At 45.1% G+C, this 23,674-nt stretch overlaps 1 protein-coding gene across 2 annotated transcripts in view; it reads right to left on the reverse strand.

Annotated features, from left to right (window-relative positions):
* The window catches only part of LOC137340984 ((E3-independent) E2 ubiquitin-conjugating enzyme UBE2O), a 107,431-nt gene that overhangs the window by 48,012 nt on the left and 35,745 nt on the right, over positions 1 to 23,674 (reverse strand). For both annotated transcript variants that reach the window (XM_068003779.1, XM_068003778.1), the window contains exons 2-7: positions 21,925 to 21,987; positions 20,815 to 20,925; positions 18,456 to 18,553; positions 16,809 to 16,872; positions 3,835 to 3,978; positions 2,733 to 2,842 (exon numbers count right to left, since the gene is read on the reverse strand). In XM_068003779.1, the coding sequence (XP_067859880.1) occupies positions 2,733 to 2,842; positions 3,835 to 3,978; positions 16,809 to 16,872; positions 18,456 to 18,553; positions 20,815 to 20,925; positions 21,925 to 21,987 (590 nt within the window). The remainder of the gene's footprint in view (positions 1 to 2,732; positions 2,843 to 3,834; positions 3,979 to 16,808; positions 16,873 to 18,455; positions 18,554 to 20,814; positions 20,926 to 21,924; positions 21,988 to 23,674) is intronic.

Genomic DNA, 23,674 nt, shown 5'->3' on the forward strand with positions numbered 1-23,674 from the left:
TGTTCAAATTGTCTCACTTTGTATGTAGATTGGAACTGTGCAATGTAAACTCTTAACACCACTTACTGTGTTAAGAAAAACCTAGCTTTGAATCCCATATCAGGGACAATGATAAGGGATTGGGTTAGGTTAATATTTTGCACTGGAAGTTAGCCGCACTGTGGTCACAGATCAGTTATTTAGTCCACACTGCAACACAGACAACAAAACAATATACAAGTGCATAGGGTGGGTGGAGTTTGTATTCCAATATGTACATATCATTGGAACCTGTGTATTTAAATACTTCTCCCTCCCCAGTTGGGAGAATTGGGCCCGGACAAACAGCTTGCTCTGGAGCCCCAGCCAAGAAATACTTTACGATAATCACGTCATCTATGTTGGCATGTTTTGGGTTAAATTCTGAAGGACAAAATTAGTCTCCACTTGGAGAAGCAAGGATTAATCAGGGATAGTCAACATGGCTTTGTCAAGGGAAGATCATGTCTGACTAATTTGATTGAATTTTTTGAGGGGGTGACTAGGCGTGTGGATGAGGGTAACGCAGTGGATGTGGTATACATGGATTTCAGTAAGGCCTTCGATAAAGTCCCCCACAGGAGACTGGTCAAGAAGGTACGAGCCCATGGAATCCAGGGTGCCTTGGCACTTTGGATACAAAACTGGCTTAGTGGCAGAAGGCAGAGGGTGATGGTCGAAGGTTGTTTTTGTGACTGGAAGCCTGTGGCTAGTGGGGTACCACAGGGATCGGTGCTGGGTCCCTTGCTGTTCGTGGTCTACATTAATGACTTGGATATGAATGTAAAAGGTATGATCAGTAAGTTCGCTGATGATACAAAGATTGGTAGGGTGGTAAATAGTGAGGAGGATAGCCTCAGTCTGCAGGACGATATAGATGGGTTGGTCAGATGGGCGGAACAGTGGCAAATGGAATTTAACCCGGAAAAGTGCGAGGTGATGCACTTTGGAGGGACTAACAAGGCAAGGGAATACACAATGAATGGGAGGACCCTAGGCAAGACAGAGGGTCAGAGGGATCTTGGTGTGCAAGTTCACAGATCCCTGAAGGCGGCGGAACAGGTAGATAAGGTGGTAAAGAAGGCATATGGGATACTTGCCTTTATTAGCCGAGGCATAGAATATAAGAGCAAGGAGGTTATGATGGAGCTGTATAAAACACTGGTTAGGCCACAGCTGGAGTACTGTGTGCAGTTCTGGTCGCCACACTACAGGAAGGATGTGATCGCTTTGGAGAGGGTGCAGAGGAGATTCACCAGGATGTTACCAGGGCTGGAGCGCTTCAGCTATGAAGAGAGACTGGGAAGATTGGGTTTGTTTTCCTTGGAGCAGAGGAGGCTGAGGGGGGACATGATTGAGGTGTACAAAATTATGAGGGGCACAGATAGGATGGATACTAAGGAGCTTTTTCCCTTTGTTGAGGGTTCTATAACAAGGGGACATAGATTCAAGGTAAAAGGCGGGAGGTTTAGAGGGGATTTGAGAAAGAACTTTTTCACCCAGAGGGTGGTTGGAGTCTGGAACTCACTGCCTGAAAGGGTTGTGGAGGCAGGAACCCTCACAACATTCAAGAAGCATTTGGATGAGCACTTGAAATGCCATAGCATACAAGGCTACGGACCAAATGCTGGAATATGGGATTAGAGTAGACAGGGCTGATGGCCGGCGCGGACACGATGGGCCGAAGGGCCTCTATCATGACTCTATGACTCTATGTTCAAGCGATGCTGTTTGCAGCCTCTGTGGTTGTACAGGCCGTAAACACTGCTGTTACCGTTCCACGCCACACTGATTACAAAGGCTAGTTTAACGTCACTCCTAGACAGTTACATTTCACTTGTGCTTAACTGCTGCAACACTAGTGCTTTGTAAACTATTAACTGGTGGTACAGGTACAGGTACAGGTCACTAGGATCTGTGCCTGCCCTCACATGGGGAGGGGGTGCCGGGCAGGGATTAAATTATGAGGACATATTGCATAAATTTGGCTTGTATTCCCTAGAGTAGGAGAATGAGGGGTCATCTGATTGAGATGTTTAAAATGTTAAAATGATTCAATAGGATAGATACGGAGAAACTATTTCCTCTGGTGGGGGAATCATGAACAAGGGGACATAAATTAGAGCCAGGCCATTGAGAAGGGAAATAAAAAGCACTTTTTTTTTTACAATCTGGAACTCTTCCCCAAAAGGCCGTGGATGCTGGGGGTCAATTGGAGCTTTCAAGACTAAGATTGATAGATTTTTGTTAGATAATGGTATCTAGAGATATGGAGCAAAGGTAGGTAAATGAAGTCGGGGTGCAGTTCAACCATGATTTAATTGAATTGCAGAGTAGGCTCAAGGGGTTGAATGGCCTCCTCCTGTTCCTAATGTTATGATCTGGAAAGCACTGCCTAAAACAGTGGTGGAAGCAGATTCAATAGTAACTTTTAAAAGGGAATTGGATAAATACTTGAAAAGGAAAATTTTTCAGGGCTATGGGGAAAGAGCAGGCGAGTGGGACTAATTGGACAGTTCTTTCAAAGAGCTGGCACAGGTACGATGGGCCAAATGGCCTCCTTCTGTGCTGTAATATTCTATAATGTTCCATATTCCTTTTAGGAACATGGAACAGGAACACAGAATACTATATATTCCTACACACTTCATCCATTACTGCTCAGTTTCCTCTTACAGATTTAAAAAAGTAAAGGAATCAAATTAGCACCCTACCTGGGCAAGTTGTCCTGTGTAATAACCGGAGATGGAGGGTATACGCTTTCACTGCCACCAAGACAAAAGCTCTTTGTTATCCAGGAAACTCTAAGCTCCACCACTTGCACCTAGAATAGACATACAAGACACCAGGTAACTTGTACCATTGGGGCTCATTTCTTAAGACATCAAATGTTATATTCTCACACCACGGAAGCTCTGGTACTTCAGTCTAGAACACACTGACTCAATGGGCTGAATGGCCTCCTGCCATGCTATAACCTATGATTCTACTAGTTAGGCTTCAATGCTGCAACATAGTTCCTAAAGAAAGGAAACATTCCCCTCTTCCAGGTCACCCTAAGTGGAGGGGACGATTAGACAACCTGCACCCAACATGCCGATGTTGCTCCGAATCCGCTCAGTGAAATGCCAGCCCAGCTTCTACACGGTTCCCACTGCAGCAGGGCTAGAATCAGAGGTGACCACGGACAGAGTCTGAGGGGGTGTCGATGCAGCTCCAGAGCCAGTTTTAAAATTAACAGGGTTTGGCCAATAGTGTTGAAAAGTTGCTCACTAATGTCCCCAGTCCACATTTCATAAAAAGGGCAACATGCCTGCCTGTGGGGAACATGGTACTTTACAACACTTTTGAGTTAATATGGGTAATTTTAGGACAAATCTTCAACAACTGCTAGAGATCAGGATAGGCTTTATAAATTGTTGCCTTTCCTAAAGCAGTCCTTTAAATAAGAGTGTCAAAGCTCATGTATATTCTAACAAGGACCACACTCAGATTAAATAAGATTGAAGAAGCTCTCTCCTTATGAAGTTTTCCAGCCATTCAATTTTAGAGATGAACTGATCACCTATTCCTGTAGGTGATATTTTGTTGTTCATTCCATTCCCCATGATTGCCCCTGGGAGTCGTTCCTGTGAAACCTTTTTCCTGGTTAGCAATCTCGATCGACACACTGCGACACACCCACAACCCAGAAATATAAAATGGGTTTCCATTCTAATAAAATCACCTGTGTTCATGATATATACATGGAGATGACACGGAGGCACTGAAACCCACCCTGTGCACTTTGCTTTGTTCGCTTTTAAAAAAAATTACCTCTTCAACAACTGCTTTAAACTTGCTCTTTTTGCTCAGCACAGGTCTGACTCCAGAGAGCCACTGCACGTTGGAGAAAACTTTTGCCGCTCCAAACAACATCTGTCCTGGATAAAACCCATAGGATTCATCAAAGAACTGCCCCTAGAACAGAAAGAAATGGAAGGCATGTGGCTATAATTTACAGTATCCCTCAAGTGGCAGATATTAGTCCTGTTGTCAACAACCAGATATTAATTTTTTTTTAAATTCGTTCATGGGATGTGGGCATCGCTGGTGAGGCCAACATTTATTGCCCATCCCTAAATGAAATATTAAATCACTGCCACAAACCCTAGGGTGTGTGCAGCCATAAATTGCTCCTTCCCAAATTTGAACAGTGATTTTAAGAATACAAGTGTCTTCAAGAATGATATTCAATCAAATTGCATTGAAGATTTCACAAACCATTTCTAATCCAGTAAAGATTTATTTAAATTGGGTTAAATTCAGATTTATTGAAAAAAACTGAAGATGGATTAACACTCAGACTCAGGAATGAACGGTGCAGCAGCCAGGAGTGTCCATGAACAAGCAGCATAGTCATCAACTGAAGCGTAGAACCTAATGTGTAGAAAAATGACATTTTCAGCTATTGTTCTGTGATTTTTTTTTTTATTCGTTCACGGGATGTGGGCGTCGCTGGCGAGGCCAGCATTTATTGCCCATCCCTAATTGCCCTTGAGAAGGTGGTGGTGAGCCGCCTTCTTGAACCGCTGCAGTCAGTGTGGTGACGGTTCTCCCACAGTGCTGTTAGGAAGGGAGTTCCAGGATTTTGACCCAGCGACAATGAAGGAACGGCGATATATTTCCAAGTCGGGATGGTGTGTGACTTGGAGGGGAACGTGCAGGTGGTGTTGTTCCCATGTACCTGCTGCTCTTGTCCTTCTAGGTGGTAGAGGTCGCGGGTTTGGGAGGTGCTGTCGAAGAAGCCTTGGCGAGTTGCTGCAGTGCATTCTGTGGATGGTGCACACTGAAGCCACAGTGCGCCGGTGGTGAAGGGAGTGAATGTTTAGGGTGGTGGATGGGGTGCCAATCAAGCGGGCTGCTTTATCTTGGATGATGTCGAGCTTCTTGAGTGTTGTTGGAGCTGCACTCATCCAGGCAAGTGGAGAGTATTCCATCACACTCCTGACTTGTGCCTTGTAGATGGTGGAAAGGCTTTGGGGAGTCAGGAGGTGAGTCACTCGCCGCAGAATACCCAGCCTCTGACCTGCTCTCGTAGCCACAGTATTTATATGGCTGGTCCAGTTAAGTTTCTGGTCAATGGTGACCCCCAGGATGTTGATGGTGGGGGATTCGGCAATGGTAATGCCGTTGAATGTCAAGGGGAGGTGGTTAGACTCTGTCTTGTTGGAGATGGTCATTGCCTGGCACTTGTCTGGCGCGAATGTTACTTGCCACTTATGAGCCCAAGCCTGGATGTTGTCCAGGTCTTGCTGCATGCGGGCTCGGACTGCTTCATTATTTGAGGGGTTGCGAATGGAACTGAACACTGTGCAGTCATCAGCGAACATCCCCATTTCTGACCTGATGATGGAGGGAAGGTCATTGATGAAGCAGCTGAAGATGGTTGGGCCTAGGACACTGCCCTGAGGAACTCCTGCAGCAATGTCCTGGGGCTGAGATGATTGGCCTTCAACAACCACTACCATCTTCCTTTGTGCTAGGTATGACTCCAGCCACTGGAGAGTTTTCCCCCTGATTCCCATTGACTTCAATTTTACTATTGCTACATGGCTGATCCACTGCCAACCTTCACCTGGACTGCAATTGCACTTTGTTTGCAGATTGCACGTGGTAGGACATTAGACATTAAGGCAGACAATTGATTGATGTTAGTGCTAGCAAACAGAACTCTTGCACCCAGCGTCAGCATCAGACAGAGCAGCTACCACACAGGTTAGATAGAGTAAAGCTCCATCAACACTGCTCCATCAAACACTCCCAGGGCAGGTACAGCACGGGTTAGATAAAGTCAAGCTCCCTAAATACAGTCCCTTTACAATAAATTCACTAACTTCACACAAGAAATCTTCCCCAAGGTACCTTATCCCTCTATCTCGAATACCTCATCCTACAATGGAAATTTTTTCCAACACTATCAGCTCTGTACCTCTCAGGTTGCCAATTTAGGTCTGAATTGCATGAGACTCATCCCACTATGAATTGGATTGTGACTGCTCAAAATATTTTCATTTTTGACTCTCAGCCATAGACATTCATTCAATCAGTGTATGGGCATGGTTTTAGAGGTACAGTGCCAAACACCCCCACTGTCTTTTGCTCCCTCAGTCAAGTAGTATCAAACACACTATCCTTAAGGAACTAATAGCCTCTCTGTTCTGGATGATAATGTATAATTCAACAATTTATAACCATCATTCTATACAAATAAACCATAGATTAAAAGTAAACTATAAATACTAGTAAATATTTAATCTAGCAAAACTCAAGTTGGATAAGTCACTGGGTCCTTGCCTGATGAAAGTAGTCATAGGAGATAGCAGAGGCTCTGGCTGCAATTTTTTCAATCCTCAAATATGCAAATTGTGCAGTGGCATGGAAATTAGCCAATGGAACACCCTTATTCAAGGGAGAGATGGATAATGCAAGTAACTATAGACCATTTAGTCAAACATCAGTTGTTGACAAAGCTCTTAGAATTCATAATTCAAGATCAAATTAGTGAGCACTTAGATATGCACAGGTTAAATCAAGGTCAGCCAGCACAGACTTGTTAAAGTTAGAGTTTCCTTTTGAAGATTGACTAGATATAGTGCATATGGATTTTTAAGAAAGTATTTGAGAAGGTGCCTTGAGGTTTGTTAGCAAAAGTCTAGCAAATGGTCCAAGAGGAAATGCAACACCAAGGATAGAAAGTTGATTTGACGGACAGGAAACAAAGTTAGAGTAAATGGGTCTGACTGGATTAGAAAATGGTTAGAAGTAGTCAGGAATAAAAGCTGGGTCAGCTTACATTTTCAGAAAATATAGGCGGTTTGCTGAAACAAAAACAAGGTTTGGCAAATAGTGAGGATGACTTCAGGAAGACAGGTTACAAAAATGGGCAGACAGGTGGCAGATACAATTTAATGTGGACAAGTGAGAGGCAATACTTTTTACGTGGACTCAACAGCATTGAAACAGGCCATTCGGCCTTACTGGTCTATGCCAGTGCTTATACTCCACATGAGCCTCTGCTCCCATATCCCTTTCATAGTATCATTAGGTACAGCACAGAAGGAGGCCATTCAGCCCATTGTGCCTGCTCTTTCAAAGAGCTATCCAATCAGTCCCACTCCCAGCTCTTTCCCCATAGCCATGTAAATTTTTTCCCCTTCAAGTATTTATCCAATTCCCTTTTGAAAGTTACTACTGAATCTGCTTCCACCAGCGTCGACAGCGGCGGAGGAGAAGCCTTTCTTTCTCTCTCCCACAGAGCGGTCGGCAGCGGGGAAGGAGGAGCGGACCTGGTTGGAGCGGCGGCGAGTCGATAAAGGGAGCAGCGGAGGCCTGAGGGACTTAACTCCTGGACCGAAGATAAATAAGAAGCAAAAAGTAATCCAAGTGGGACGTCACCAAGGAAGAGGTAAGTGATTGGCTGGTGAGTATTTTCCTACTGAATTTGTCTAAGGTTAGAGTTTGTGGATTCTCGGGTCTCTGTTGTGTAGTGGGGGACTGCTGTTCAGCAAGGGCCCTTGAGTATACCTTTTAATTGAAGCGAAATTGGTGGGATTCATTTAATTTGAATTAATTAGTTAAAGGGTAAGTCATGTCAGGACAGCCCAGCCCCGTGTTATGTTCTTCCTGGGAAATCAGGGACCCTTCCGGTGTCCCTGACGACCATGTGTGCGGGAAATGTATCCAGCTGCAGCTACTGACAAACCGCATTGCGGCACTGGAGCTGCGGATGGATTCATTATGGAGCATTCGCGATGCTGAGAACGTCGTGGATAGCACGTTTAGTGAGATGGTCACACCGCAGGTAAAGGTTGTACAGGCAGGAAGTAATTGGGTGACCACCAGGCAGAGTAAGAGGAGCAGGCAGGCAGTGCAGGGGTCTCCTGTGGCCGTCCCCCTCTCAAACAAATATACCGCTTTGGATATTGTTGAGGGGGATGACTTATCAGGGGAAGGCAGCAGCAGCCAACTTCCTGGCACCAGGGGTAGCTCTGCTGCACAGGCTGGGAGGAAAAAGAGTGGAAGAGCTATAGTGGTAGGGGATTCTATCGTAAGGGGAACAGACAGGAGTTTCTGTGGCCGTAAACGTGACTCCAGGATGGTTTGTTGCCTCCCTGGTGCCAGGGTCATGGATGTCACTGAGCGGCTACAGGGCATTCTCAAGGGGGAGGGTGAGCAGGCAGAGGTCGTGGTCCACATTGGGACCAACGACATAGGTAGGAAGGGAGATGAGGTCCTGCATCAAGAATTTAGGGAGCTAGGTAGCAGATTAAAGAGCAGGTCCTCAAAGGTTGTAATCTCTGGATTACTCCCAGTGCCACGGGCTAGTAAGTATAGAAATAGGAGGATAGAACAGATGAATGAGTGGCTAAAGAGTTGGTGCAGGAGGGAGGGTTTCAGTTTCCTGGATCACTGGGCCTGCTTCTGGGGAAGGTGGGACTTGTACAAGACGGACGGGTTGCACCTGAACCAGAGCGGGACAAATATCCTTGCGGGGAGGTTTGATAGCACTGTTGGGGGGGGGGTTTAAACTAACTTGGCAGGGGGATGGGATACAGAGTGGAGCTACAATAGGGGGTGATGTGCAGCCAAATATAGAGAAAAAAACAAGTCAGCTTGGAAGACAGGGCAAATATGTAAGGGCAAGGCTGGATGGCATCTATTTTAATGCAAGGAGTCTTGCGAATAAGGTGGATGAACTGAAGGTGTTGATAAACACATGGGAGTATGATATTGTTGCTGTCACAGAGACATGGTTGAGGGAGGGGCAAGACTGGCAGCTCAATATTCCGGGGTACAGAATCTTCAGGCGAGACAGAGGGGGAGGTATAAGAGGAGGGGGGGTCGCAATATTAATTAAAGAATCAATTACTGCCATAAGGAGGGATGATATATTAGCAGGTTCCTCAAATGAGGCCATATGGGTGGAGCTTAAAAACAAAAAGGGGGCAAGCACTTTGATGGGAGTGTACTATAGGCCCCCAAACAGTCAGGGGGAGATAGAGGAACAGATATGTAGGCAAATCTCAGAAAATTGTGCAAATAATAGGGTAATAATAGTGGGGGATTTCAACTTCCCCAATATTAACTGGGATACTCAGTGTAAAATGCTTAGAGGGTACAAAATTCTTAACGTGCATCCAGGAGAGCTTTTTGAGCCAGCATGTAGAAAGTCCTACAAGAGAGGGGGCGGTACTGGACCTAATTCTAGGGAATGTGGCCGGCCAAGTGGAAGAAGTGCTAGTAGGTGAGCACTTTGGTGACAGTGACCATAATTCAGTGAGATTTAAGGTGGTCATGGAAAAGGACAGGGAGGGGCCGGAAATAAAGGTTCTAAATTGGGGGAAGGCCGATTTTAATAGGATAAGGCAGGATCTGGCCAAAATGGACTGGGATCAGCTGCTTGTAGGAAAATCCGCATCGGAGCAATGGGAGTCTTTCAGAAGGGAGATTGAGACCATACAATGGCAACATGTTCCCGTAAAGGTCAAGGGTGGTTCCAAGAACTCCAGGGAACCTTGGATGTCAGGGGATATACGAGAATGGATTAGGAAAAAAAGGAGGGCTTTTGGCAGATACAAAAGGCTAAAGACGGAGGAAGCCCTAGAGTACAAAAAGTGCAGGGGGATACTTAAAAAAGAAATTAGGAGATCAAGGAGGGGCCATGAAATAACACTGGCGAGCAAAATAAAGGAAAATCCTAAGATGTTTTATAAGTATATTAAGGGTAAGAGGATGACTAGGGAAAAAATAGGGCCCATTAGGGACAAAAATGGCAATGTGTGTGGAGCCGGCAGATGTAGGAGGGGTTCTAAATGAATTTTTTGCATCTGTTTTCACTATGGAGAAGGACGATGTAGACATAGAAATACGGCAGGGGGACTGTGATATACTCGAACATATTAACATCGAGCGGGAGGAGGTATTGGCGGTTTCAGCAGGCCTAAAAATGGATAAATCCCCAGGCCCGGACGAAATGTATCCCAGGCTACTGTGTGAGGCAAAGGAGGAGATTGCGGGGGCTCTAACACAGATATTCAGAACCTCTCTGGCCACAGGGGATGTGCCAGAGGACTGGAGAACCGCTAATGTAGTACCATTATTCAAGAAGGGGAGTAGGGAAAAACCGGGGAACTACAGGCCAGTGAGCCTAACATCAGTGGTAGGAAAATTATTGGAAAAAATTCTGAAGGACAAAATTAGTCTCCACTTGGAGAAGCAAGGATTAATCAGGGATAGTCAACATGGCTTTGTCAAGGGAAGATCATGTCTGACTAATTTGATTGAATTTTTTGAGGGGGTGACTAGGCGTGTGGATGAGGGTAACGCAGTGGATGTGGTATACATGGATTTCAGTAAGGCCTTCGATAAAGTCCCCCACAGGAGACTGGTCAAGAAGGTACGAGCCCATGGAATCCAGGGTGCCTTGGCACTTTGGATACAAAACTGGCTTAGTGGCAGAAGGCAGAGGGTGGTGGTCGAAGGTTGTTTTTGTGACTGGAAGCCTGTGGCCAGTGGGGTACCACAGGGATCGGTGCTGGGGCCCTTGCTGTTTGTGGTCTACATTAACTACTTGGATATGAATGTAAAAGGTATGATCAGTAAGTTCGCTGATGATACAAAAATTGGTAGGGTGGTAAATAGCGAGGAGGATAGCCTCAGTATGCAGGACGATATAGATGGGTTGGTCAGATGGGCGGAACAGTGGCAAATGGAATTTAACCCGGAAAAGTGCGAGGTGATGCACTTTGGAAGGACTAACAAGGCAAGGGAATACACAATGAATGGGAAGACCCTAGGCAAGACAGAGGGTCAGAGGGATCTTGGTGTGCAAGTTCACAGATCCCTGAAGGCGGCGGAACAGGTAGATAAGGTGGTAAAGAAGGCACATGGGATACTTGCCTTTATTAGCCGAGGCATAGAATATAAGAGCAAGGCGGTTATGATGGAGCTGTATAAAACACTGGTTAGGCCACAGCTGGAGTACTGTGTGCAGTTCTGGTCGCCACACTACAGGAAGGATGAGATCGCTTTGGAGAGGGTGCAGAGGAGATTCACCAGGATGTTACCAGGGCTGGAGCGCTTCAGCTATGAAGAGAGACTGGGAAGATTGGGTTTGTTTTCCTTGGAGCAGAGGAGGCTGAGGGGGGACATGATTGAGGTGTACAAAATTATGAGGGGCACAGATAGGATGGATACTAAGGAGCTTTTTCCCTTTGTTGAGGGTTCTATAACAAGGGGGCATAGATTCAAGGTAAAAGGCGGGAGGTTTAGAGGGGATTTGAGAAAGAACTTTTTCGCCCAGAGGGTGGTTGGAGTCTGGAACTCACTGCCTGAAAGGGTTGTGGAGGCAGGAACCCTCAACATTCAAGAAGCATTTGGATGAGCACTTGAAATGCCATAGCATACAAGGCTACGGACCAAATGCTGGAATATGGGATTAGATTAGACAGGGCTTGATGGCCGGCGCGGACACGATGGGCCGAAGGGCCTCTATCCGTGCTGTATAACTCTATGACTCTGACCCTTTCAGGCAGTGAATTCCAGATCATAACTCACTGCGTATAAAAATGTTTCCTCATATCGTCTCTGGCTCTTTTGCTGATCGCCTTAAATCTGTGCCCTCTGGTTACCGATTCTCCACCACTGGAAACAGTTTCTCCTTATTTACTCTATCAAAACCATTCATGATTTTAAATACCGCTATAAAATCTCCCCTTAAACTTCTCTGTTCCAACGAGAACAACCCCAGCTTCTCCACATCACTGAAGTCCCTCATCCCTGGTACCATTCGAGTAAATCTCCTCTGCACCCTCTAAGGCCTTCACATCCTTCCTAAAGTGTGGTGCCCAGAATTGGACAATTCTCCAGCTGAGGCCTAACCAGTGTTTTATAAAAGGTTTAGCAAACTTCCTTGCTTTTGTACTCTATGCCTATTTATAAAGCCCAGGGTCCCATATGCTCTTTTAACCACGTTCTCCACTTGTCCTGCCACCTTCAAAGATTTGTGTACATACACCCCCAGGTGTATTTCCTCTGGTCATCTTTGAAACATTTTGGTAGGAAGAATGAGGAGGCGCTATATAAACTAAATGGTACAATTTTTAAAAGGAAGTGCAGGAACACACACACACCTTTAGAATTGTACCATTTCGTTTATATTGCCTCTCCTCATTCTTCCTACCAAAATGTTTCAAAGATGACAAAAGGAAATATGAAAAAGTTAGGAAAGTTGGAAAAAATAATTAGAAAGGCAAAGAGAAACTACAAAATTAAATTATCAAGGAATACAAAAATAGTAAAGTATTCTATAGACACAATGACAAAAGAAAAATCAAGATAGGGATAGGGCCACTAAGGGATGCATACGATAAACTCTCAGGTAACAGTGAAATTGCAGAAATATTAAATAATTACTTTGCCTCAGTATTTACTAACATGGTGGGCATGACATTAAAAGAGGTCAAAAAAAGATAAAGACATTTAAGCTAGAAAGGTTGCAGGGTGGTGGGGGGGGGGGGGGGAGATAATTGATAAACTAATCAAACTTAGAGAGGATGAAACCCCTGGTCTGGATGGATTGCATCCACGCATATTAAAGGTTAGGGAAGTGATAGTAGAACCAAAGAAGTTTCTCTTAGATTCCCTATTGGATTTATTAGTGACTGTCTTATATTTATGGTCCCTAGTTCCCAGAGTGGTTGGAATGTGGAACTCGTTACCACAAGTCTTGAGACGAATAGCATAGAAGCATTTCAGGGGAAGCTAGATAAACACGAGGGAGAAAGGAATAGAAGGATATGCTGATAGGGTGAGATGAAATAGGGAGGGAGGAGGCTTGTGTGGAACATAAACACCGGCATGAATGTGTTGGGCCGAATGGCCTGTTTCTGTGCTGTACATTCTATGTAATTCCATGTAATAATTAATGGAAAGCTAGGGAAGGGTGTGGAGTAACAGGTACTTGGGAGGTTCAAAAAAGATAGTGACAATAAGCCAAAAGTTTGGGTTTTATAATAGTAATGTAATGGCCCCGGGGGGGGGGGGGGGAAACTCCAAGTCACTTACAACAGCACTTTCAAACTCCCAACTGCCTAGCCTTTGGCCCTCCATTCACCACAATATTTTTACAGCTGTTGATCTGCTCAATCACATCCTCACCTTTGATGTCCCCAGTGAATACATGCTCTCTCCCACCCTGGTTGTTCCTCCTGGTATGGTCCCATCTTTGCTCCCTTAAGTTCAAGGGGCACAGACTTGAACACAAATGGCACACAACCAGTTTGGCCATTCATTGCCAGAATTAGCTCGCCAACAAGAACCACTATTGGCCCTGCTCTCCGCTGAAAAAACTGCTCACTGCTCCAGGATCATCCAGCAATGCAAAGATAACCCCCAGCTCACCCTCACCTCCAACAAGTGTGAGGGGCTCATGGACTTCATCACTAAGATTAAGACCATCCATTCAGCTACCTCTGCTGCATCTCTTCCTTCCCCTAGCCCACCAAGCCAAACCTTCCCCCAGACTCCCCCCCTACCCTAGCTCTAAACCCCCATCTTTCTCGTTACCTCCCCTAGCTCAACTTGTCGATGAGACTCACCTCCTGCTCTCTTGACTATTCAAAACTAAACTGACGACCACCCAACTTCCCTTCCTGACCTCAACTAGTAGATATTGTAAAAGGTGCCTCTCCTCTGGTACTGTCCCCCGCACTTTCAAATCTGCCGTCATCATCCCCCTCCTCAAAAAACCCATCCATGATCTCTCTGTCCTTGCGAACTACCACCCCATCGTCATCCTCCCTTTCTTCTCCGAAGTCCTTGAACGTGTCACCTAAGTCGGTGCCCATCTTTCCTGCATCTCCATATTTGAAACCTCCAATAAAGGTTTCCACCCCTGCCACAGCACTGAAATGGCCTAATCAAATCACAAATTACATCCTATGTGACTGTGGTAAACTATCCCTCCTCATCCTTCTCCACCTGTCTGCAGCCTTTGACAAAGTTGACTACAACTTCAGCAGCTTTGGACTTCAGATCTTTAAAATCCTTGGGCTTGGACAACTGAAGGCAGCTGCTCCAGACTAGTAAAATATGCCCAACCCAGGAACAGTCCTCCAGTCCTGGGAATTTTAAAGAACTTCCAAGTGTTCAGGTTTAAGGGAAGGGTGTAACTGTTAGGAGATGTAGACAGAAAAAGGGTTAATATATTTTTAGAAGTCTATCACAAGAGTCTCGTGCTTTTACATTCCCCACTAGAATGCAAAAGCTGGGCCCCAAGAAACGATAAGCACCTGCCTACTTACCTTGTTCAGCATGAAAGAGCCCATGCTTTTGAAAAAAATTGGTTCATGGGATGTGGGCACCGCTGGCGAGGCCGGCATTTATTGCCCATCCCTAATTGCCCTTGAGAAGGTGGTGGTGAGACGCCTTCTTGAACCACTGCAGTCCGTGTGGTGAAGGTTCTCCCACAGTGCTGTTAGGAAGGGAGCTCCAGGATTTTGACCCAGTGACGATGAAGGAACAGCGATATATTTCCAAGTTGGGATGGTGTGTGACTTGGAGGGGAACGTGCAGGTGGTGTTGTTCCCATGTGCCTGCTCTCCTTGTCCTTCTAGGTGGTAGAGGTCGTGGGTTTGGGAGGTGCTGTTGAAGAAACCTTGGCGAGTTGCTGCAGTGCATCCTGTGGATGGTGCACACTGCAGCCACAGTGCACCGGTGGTGAAGGGAGTGAATGTTTAGGGTGGTGGATGGGGTGCCAATCAAGCGGGCTGCTTTGTCCTGGATGGTGTCGAGCTTCTGGAGTTGTTGGAGCTGCACTCATCCAGGCAAGTGGAGAGTATTCAATCACACTCCTGACTTGTGCCTTGTTGATGGTGGAAAGGCTTTGGGGAGTCAGGAGGTGAGTCACTCGCCACAGAATACCCAGCCTCTGACCTGCTCTTGTAGCCACAGTATTTATGTGGCTGGTCCAGTTAAATTTCTGGTCAATGGTGACCCCCAGGAAGTTGATGATGGGGGATTCGGCGATGGTAAGGGATTCGGCGATGGTAATGTCGTTGAATGTCTTGTTGGAGATGGTCATTGCCTGGCACTTAAGTGGCAAGTAGCATTCGTACCAGACAAGTGACCAAGCCTGGATGTTGTCCAGGTCTTGCTGCATGTGGGCACGGACTGCTTCGTTATCAGAGGGGTTGCGAATGGAACTGAACACTGTGCAATCATCAGCGAACATCTCCATTTCTGACCTTATGATGGAGGGAAGGTCATTGATGAAGCAGCTGAAGATGGTTGGGCCTAGGACACTGCCCTGAGGAACTCCTGCAGCAATGCCCTGGGGCTGAGATGATTGGCCTCCAACAATCACTACCATCTTCCTTTGTGCTAGGTATGGCTCCAGCCACTGGAGAGTTTTACCCAATTCCCACTGACTTCAATTTTACTAGGGCTCCTTGGTGCCACACTTGGTAAAATGCTGCCTTGATGTCAAGGGCAGTCACTCTCACCTCACCTCTGGAATTCAGCTCTTTTGTTCATGTCTGGAGCAGAGTAGTCCTGGCGGAACCCAAACTGAGCAGGTTATTGGTGAGTAAGTGCCGCTTGATAGCACTGTCGACGACACTTTCCATCACTTTGCTGATGATTGAGAGTAGACTGATGGGGTGGCAATTGGCCGAATTGGATTTGTCCTGCTTTTTGTGGGCAGGACATACCTGGGCAATTTTCCACATTGTCAGGTAGATGCCAGTGTTGTAGCTGTGTGGGAACAGTTTGGCTAGAGGCACAGCTAGTTCTGGAGCACAAGTCTTCAGCACTACAGCCGGGATGTTGTTGGGGCCCATAGCCTTTGTTGAATCCAGTGCACTCAGCCGTTTCTTGATATCACATTTGGAACTGTGCGAGACTTAATGAAGTGGATTTGATGGCCTCAAATGAGGAAAATGCATGGGAAAGTGAATGGAAATAGCATGATGAGATGACATCATCTTCACCCATGTCAATCAACAGTATAACTTTACCCATTGGTTTTTATACACTTACACATGCATCTTGTAATTTAGAGAGGTAGTTGCATGCCTTAGGGACATTTAGATTAGTGATTTATAGCTCAGAAAAGGTATAAAAAGTGGCAAAGAAGTGGGAACTTTGAGCTCAAAGTGCTGCATGCTCACAACCTAGTTTTCCAAAATCAATTTACATTATTTGGAGGATTAAACTTTGAATAAGTGTGTGTCTTACTGTCAGAGTGAACTTACCTAAAGCTAACAAGCCAACACTGGCACCCAGATGGGCCTCGTGTTGACGGTGAAGCATTTGAGGTCAATATTATTGAAAGGAGGAAAAAGGAAGATTGGGGGCTCAGTGTTTGAATTTGTGCAGGGGGATCTTGTACTTTGTGTGTCGGTATGGTGGGTCGTGTTTTTTTTCATGTAAGGGAGCTCACATCACTGCGTAATCATATGGCCCATTCATTATTTTAACACATACATCTAACCAGATCATTGAGAAAATGTTGTAGTCAGACACTTGCACAGGATTTCCCCAATCCTCACCCACTAAGCTTAGGCCCGTGTACACATAACCACTCTAATCTCAAACACTCTTCTCAGAGTGTCGGTTAAGCTCACTAGTACATCAATATTCACTTGGAAATCAAATTCACAAATGCATGAGCACAGCAAGATAACTGGACAAACAGAATTTCTGCTCCACACCCACTGTCCGTTCAGGCAACACAAATATAAACTTACCGAGTCGCTGACATGGGGACACAGGTCAACCAGCTTACTGCCATCACTGGTACTCATTGAGCACCTATAAGAGGAACAGATCATTCAGTATGGACTGTATTGGTACACATGGGACCCGCAGAATAAAACACAACATAGCATATTGGTATATTTGTAAACAATGTACAGTTAAAGGCAGTGGATACTGGCAACATGGGTGGGGCGGGAGGAAGAAAGAGGAAGTAAAACGAGGAGAACAAATCAGATATTAAAACTTAACCGGAATTAGCTGTGGCTCAGTGGTAGCACTCTCAAGTCAGAAGGCCGTGGGTTCGAGCCCAACTCCAGGCTGACACCCGAGTGCAGTATTGAGGGAGTGCTGCAATGGTCAGAGGTGTCGTCTTTTGGATGCAACATTAAACCAAGGCCCCATCTGCCCTTTCATGTGGGCGTAAAAGATCCCATGGCACTATTTGAAGAGTGGGAGAGTTCTCCAGTGTCCTGGCCAATATTTATCCCTCAACCAACATCCCTAAAACAGATCATCTGGTCATTTATCTCAATGCTGTTTGTGGAAGCTTGCTGTGCGAAAATTGGCTGCTATTTATCCTACATTACAGTGACTACACTTCAAAAGTATTTAACTGGCTGTAAAGCATTTTAGAATGTCCTGTGATCATTAAAGGCTCCATATAAACAAGTTTAGTTGTTAAAAATTCTAAATGTTTGTAAAACATTTCCCACAATTTACTGTCTTTGATTATGTGCGACATGTAACGCTGCTGCACTGAGTGGGAAATACAGAAAATAGATTCCTTAGACCTCCCAGATTTTAAGGATTAATTACAAGAAAGTAAAACAAAACATCCCACTAAGAAGTGAAACTTATTCAAACTTTCTGGACAGTGATAGCATGGGTTCAAAGATATACAATTGGAAGTTCATAGGCTACTAGATACAGCCTGAACTCCTCAATATGTGCCATTTAAACAGGAAATAGTGGGAATAAAAAAGTGCAACTTTAAAAAAAAATACACTTTGCAAGAATAAATTCCCCCTTCTCACTGCCAAAGGGCTCAACTCCTTCTTGTGTTCAACAGGCACCAGATGCCCTCCAATACAGTGTTCAACTCCCTACCTAACAGCATTGTGGGAGCACCTTCACCACACGGACTGCAACGGTTCAAGAAGGCGCATGACCACCTTCGAGGGCAACTAGAGACCAGCAATAAATGCCGGCCTTGGCAGCATCGCCCAGATCCAGAGAATTGATTTTTTAAAAACTGGTTCAAATTGTTCTATTCAAATGCGGAGGTCACATCAGTCGACCCAGATACCAACACACGCACTTTACGTGAATGGGTCATTGAAGAGAGATCAGGTGCAGGAACCCTGGCTGATTTTTTCCTTCCCCAGTCAAGGGACACAGAAGCCAACTGTAACATTTCTACTGCTGCCCCAGTGGAGAGCTGCAAATTCAGCACAGACCACAGATTGAATCTGATGTTATGGGTCTTCACAGCTCAGCACTAACTGTATAAATTGTCAGGTATTTAATTAGGCTCATTATAAAATCAAATCCAAGGACAAGGAACTCTTTCCATAGTCCCACTTTATGCACCCGTATAGCAATGTACACAATTCAAATGAAACGGGAATGACTGATACCTGGCTCCGTTTGATAGTTTTAGGATAAGCTGGGCCACAATGTTGTCAACTTTTCCTAGCCAGCAATCGAAGGCTATGTAGTCACCATAGACGAATGGCTGAGAAAGAACATTTGGTATTAAATATTTGCATTTAATTAAGGAGTCAGCTATGTTTAGCATGAAAACCTGTTTTTTAAAAAAATGCATTCTGCGAGAGAGAAACAATCGTGCATTCCAAAAGTAATTTGTTAAGTCACCAATGTTATACGAACGCATGCGTTCTTATGCAAACAGATGCCCAGCTCAGTGGCATTGCTCCTACGGAGGGAGCTTTGAATTTTCAAGCAGTGGGGTGAAAGAGCAGGTTAGCAGGAAGGGGCTGCTCAAGCATCACAGCAAATGGCAGCAGCAGGAGGCCAGAAAGACTATCGTTATAGCAGAAAGAGAGAAATTTGCAGGGCTATGGGGAAAGAGCAGGGGAGTGGGACTAATTGGATTGCTCTTTCAAAGCACAGGCACAATAGGTCGAATAGCCTCCTTCTGTTCTGTATGAAACAGCAGAGGAGAATGGAGGTATGACTGATCGTGAATAGAAGGTCCATAAAGCTAACAAAACTCTAGGTTCAGGAGACATTTAAAAAACGTTTCTCCAGTATGAGAGCAGGACCTGGGTTTGGAAGCAATTGGAATGGTGCTTGGGTGAGAGTGTGCACTGGGCAGGATGGTTATGAAATGCTCCTGACTAAAGCATAAAGGGGGTTTTCTCAGGGGTCGGAGGCTGGCCTGGGTGCTCAGTGTAAGGCAGTGGCTGTGGATGGACAGAGTGAGAGGGAAGAGGTGGCGGTGTAGGCGCTCATGACACTTTGTGGGGGGTGGGGGGGGGGGCGGAGGAGGGGGGAGAAAGAGAGAGAAAGAAAGAGAAAGAAAGAGAGAGAGAGAGAGAGAGAGAGAGAGAGAGAGAGAGAGAGAGAGAGAGAGAGAGAGAGAGAAAAAGAGAGAGAAAAAGAGAGAGAGAGAGAGAGAGAGAGAGAGAGAGAGAGAGAGAGAGAGAGAGAGAAAGAAAGAAATCCTCCAGAGCAGTTCTAGGGTAACAAGCAATCTTTCCCCTTAATAAAGCAGTTTTCCTGACAGTGGGATTGGGTCCTCAAGGTCCAGTTAATGAAGACGGGGGGGGGGGGGGGGGGGGGGTTAAGGGGTACTGAATGTAAAGAACATTGGCAGCAGTAAACATCTTTAATACAGACTTCCCCATATTCTCCTTTCCTGCAACAGGATTTTTAAAAAGCACTTGCTGCTGAGGGAATCCTAAACGCATTCCAGTAATTTCTGCTGCAGCTGAGCTTTGGGACTCAGGACTAACGCAGTGTCAGATTTTGGAGTTGGGGTTGGGTCTTTGGGTAGCACTCTGCTTGGCTCAACACGGTGTGTACAGATTGGAGTGAGGCAATTGAAATTGCAGCAGAGGGAAAACCAGCGTTGAGCCACAGGCCTAAACTTAGCAGCTCCAAACCGTGGTTCTGTGGACCTAACCTGAAAATGGAACTGGGAGATTCCAGGAGGATGGCAACATTGACACTTACCTTAGTGGTCAAGCTTGGAGAAATCAGGTAAGGAAAAGGATTAGGTAAATTTAATCAAGTGAGGGAAAAAAGGAAAGTTTCACAGGAAGTGTGACACTTAAGCATGCATATATATTTCTGCTGAAATGTAGGTGTATGCCCCTTAAGGCTACAAAGTCTAATTGATAAGGAAACAATGGACAAGTTAATTTATAGTTAACAGCCAATCAGTACAGAGATCAGAACCCTGGCTTGGTTTGTGGGAAGATTAATTCAGAGCCCACAGACACTGCTTTGCAATTTTGATTCCTAGACATTTTTCTGTAAAATGCAAATGACTGCCTCTGGTACTTTATATTTTTGCTTAATGCAACAAGAAACAAAGTTTGATATTACAATTGTTGCCCAAAACGTCTATTTCAGACGAAAGATGAAGAAAATCATAATGTGAACCTAAAATAATCAGTAAACTAAATAGACTGAAGGACATTATTTCCTGAAGGATCATAAACACTGGCATAATGGCCTATTGAGCCAAATGGCCCGTTTGTGATGTAAATTCTATTTAATTCAGACTGTAAATTTAAACATAGTGCACATCAGTTCAACATTATATATCATAACAATAACTTCTTGCACACGCCTATTTATTGAAGTGAAGGGCTGTTCTGCACACAGGCGAAACATCAATGCTTGATCTGAAAAAGCTTCCTCCCAAAAGCAGTGAGGGGAAATCCTCATTTCTAAAAATACAAAGCAAAGCAAATATTAGCAGCAAAATGACAATCTGTCAGCTTCCCACCATCCCAAATCACGCACCCAAATATGCTGCAAGTCTCTGCTGTTGACCGGGTGAAGAATGTAATTTGTTCCCAGAATCTTCAAGGTGCATTCCATATTCACATCAATCACTGTTCCACACTGATTACCCTATAAAAGATTCAGACACAGAATGAAGAAAGTCCACACCATTGCAATGTTTCATTTGTCCAAAATGTTTAGTCATGCTGGGTGAAGCTCAAAACAATAGAACAGAAGCCACAATAAGCAAAATGGGAAAATGTTAACTGCCATTTCAATTATCTCATTTCACAAAATCAAAAATTAAAATTCATGCAATGCTTACAAGCCCAGTATATGTTTTAAGGAAGGCAGCTAATTCCAGCATTTCAATTTAAATAAGCCAAACACCATACCTCCACAACTGGGGAGGTTCAGAGTAAGAGGAAAACGGACTCTTTGCAAACCAACCTGGAACCCGAGTGTCTTCATAGCAGTCAGGAGTGGGCGCCCTGCTACAGGATTTCCTTCTCTCGCCCATCAGCACGAAGGCTAGTTATAATGCTCAACCCCATTACAGTTCAAATCAATTCACTCTGCACAGACCAGGGATTGAACATGGAACCTTCCAGACTAGCACATGTTTTCAAAATACAAACATTTTGCTAGCATCGTCTTTTTATAAAGAGCAGTGAGTGAGTTTGGTATAACTAGTGTAGGTTTAACACTGCCCCTCTTGACACTGCTCAGATCAGTGGGGAAGAGGGATCCACATCAATACCAAGCAGGCCATTCACGGTACAAGGCAGAACCAAGACCTCACAATCACCGTTCGAGCAACTAACGTCCCTGATGTTTTCCCTCCTTGTAATTTCCACCCATCCTTCTCTCCCCCTCCACTGAGGGAATTAAGAGCCATATAGTGTGAGACTAGCATCACATGTAGGACAGACCGGGGTGTAGGGCAGACTGGGGTAGAGGGTGGGACCCAAGGGGAGAGGTGGGGGAAAAATACTGAAAGAGGAGAATAAAACAATACACTGATTTTAGCAAGAAACCAAGTACTTAAAGACCCAGGATGGGGAGAATGTTACAAGTGCTCCAGGCCCCATTCTGAAGAAAACAATATGATGCACACAAGAAACTTACAGCATTTGGGCCCATACGTCGCACCAAGTCACGAGGCATCAGCGAGCGGTCTTCTAGTTTCAGCTACAAGGAAAAGCAAAGGAAGCCATTGACTGCACTGAACATCAAGTGTGACTGAACCTGTACTGATTCATCCATCCTACATTACAGGAACCACAGAATAGATGCCATGGTTACATTTCAAGCTAATAAAACTGGCCAAAACAATGCACCGCCTTTGAGCTGCTGTCAATGAGGGAATGAAATAGATATCTCTCACACCAATGCGGCTGAACGAAGCATTTATCTAAAGTGATTCACTTTGTGTACTCCAAGTGTACCAGCAAACATTACAGACCAGTGCTGTGGGAGGGGAAGAGAAACATGAAGCATTCACTCCAGATAACAATAGCAATGACACAAATTTAACCTCTACTTTATCCTAATGCATAAACGCGATAAGTTCTCATCCCAGAATCAGTCTTTGAATAAAATTGACCAACACTTGGTAAAGACCAATTGAAACTAGTGAATTACAAGTAGAAAACCCCAAATTCTGATTGAGTGACAAGCAGTTGCTGCTGTTAGTACTCCAAAATAAGCATTTGCCTCCTTGCTGGGGTAATTAAACAAATCACCCAGGAAACCTGCAGCAAAGGAAGTAAACATTCACAAAGAGGCAGAGAGCAGTCAGCAGCAGGAGAAATGGGTGACACCAGTAGGGCAGGAAGGGGTAGCAGAGAGGAGCCAGAAAATCTGTGCATCTAAAACTGTGATGGAACAAGATTGGAGATACAGGGAGGGGAACCAGAAGAATGGCATGGCAAGTGGCTACCCAGGGGAACCAAGAGAAAAAGAGGAGAATAGGCGAGTGGCAGTGGTGGGAGATTCAATTATTAGAACGATAGACGGCCTTTTTGAAGCAGTGACTACGAGTCCTGAATGGTGTGTTGCCTCCCTGGTACCAGGGTAAAGGACATAACGGAGCAGGTGGAAAAACCTTTGGAAAGGGAAGGAGAACAGCTATGTAGGGAGGTCATGCAGAGACAGTGTGAGGAGTTAGGGTCACAGCTGAACAGCAAGATCTCAAGGGTGCTGATCTCAATTACTTCCTGTGCCACACACTGGGCAGTTAGGCAAGGACAGATGGTCCAGAAGGGAGATGGTGCAGAAGGGAGGGTTCCAGATTCCTAGGACATTGGGACCAGTTCTGCAGCAGAAGGAAGTTGTTCAAGAGGGACAGACTTCACCTGAGCCATAGGGGCTCCAATGTGCATACTGAAAGGGTAAATAAGGGAACGGGGGGGTGGATTTAAACTAGTTTGGCAGGGGGAAGGGGAAAACAGAACAGTAAGTTATGGATAATTAGGAAAGAATGAGCGAGGATAGTGAAGGATAACCTAAATTGTGCTTGTGCATGCAAGGAGTACAAGGAATGAAATGGGTGAGCTAGAACTGTTGGCACATAGGGAGGAAATAGATGTTCTGACTGAAGCCTGGTTAAAATCAAATGATTGGGAAGGTAACTTGCAGGGGTGTGTGTTCCAGGAAAGACTGGGAAGATAAGGCATTATGTGTTAGAGAGGAGCCAGACACAGTTGAGTTGGATGTTGGAAAAGGTACTGAGTCTGGATGGAGGGGGACTAGTTACAATGCAGTTGGATGTTGGAAGTTGGAAGTGGTACTAAGTCTCTCTGGATAGAGAGAGACTACAACAACTTTCATTTATTTAGCACCTTTAATGTAGTAAAACGTCCCAAGGTGCTTCATT

This window comes from Heptranchias perlo, chromosome 23 (assembly GCF_035084215.1).
Source record: "Heptranchias perlo isolate sHepPer1 chromosome 23, sHepPer1.hap1, whole genome shotgun sequence".
In the NCBI taxonomy this organism is placed as follows: domain Eukaryota; kingdom Metazoa; phylum Chordata; class Chondrichthyes; order Hexanchiformes; family Hexanchidae; genus Heptranchias; species Heptranchias perlo.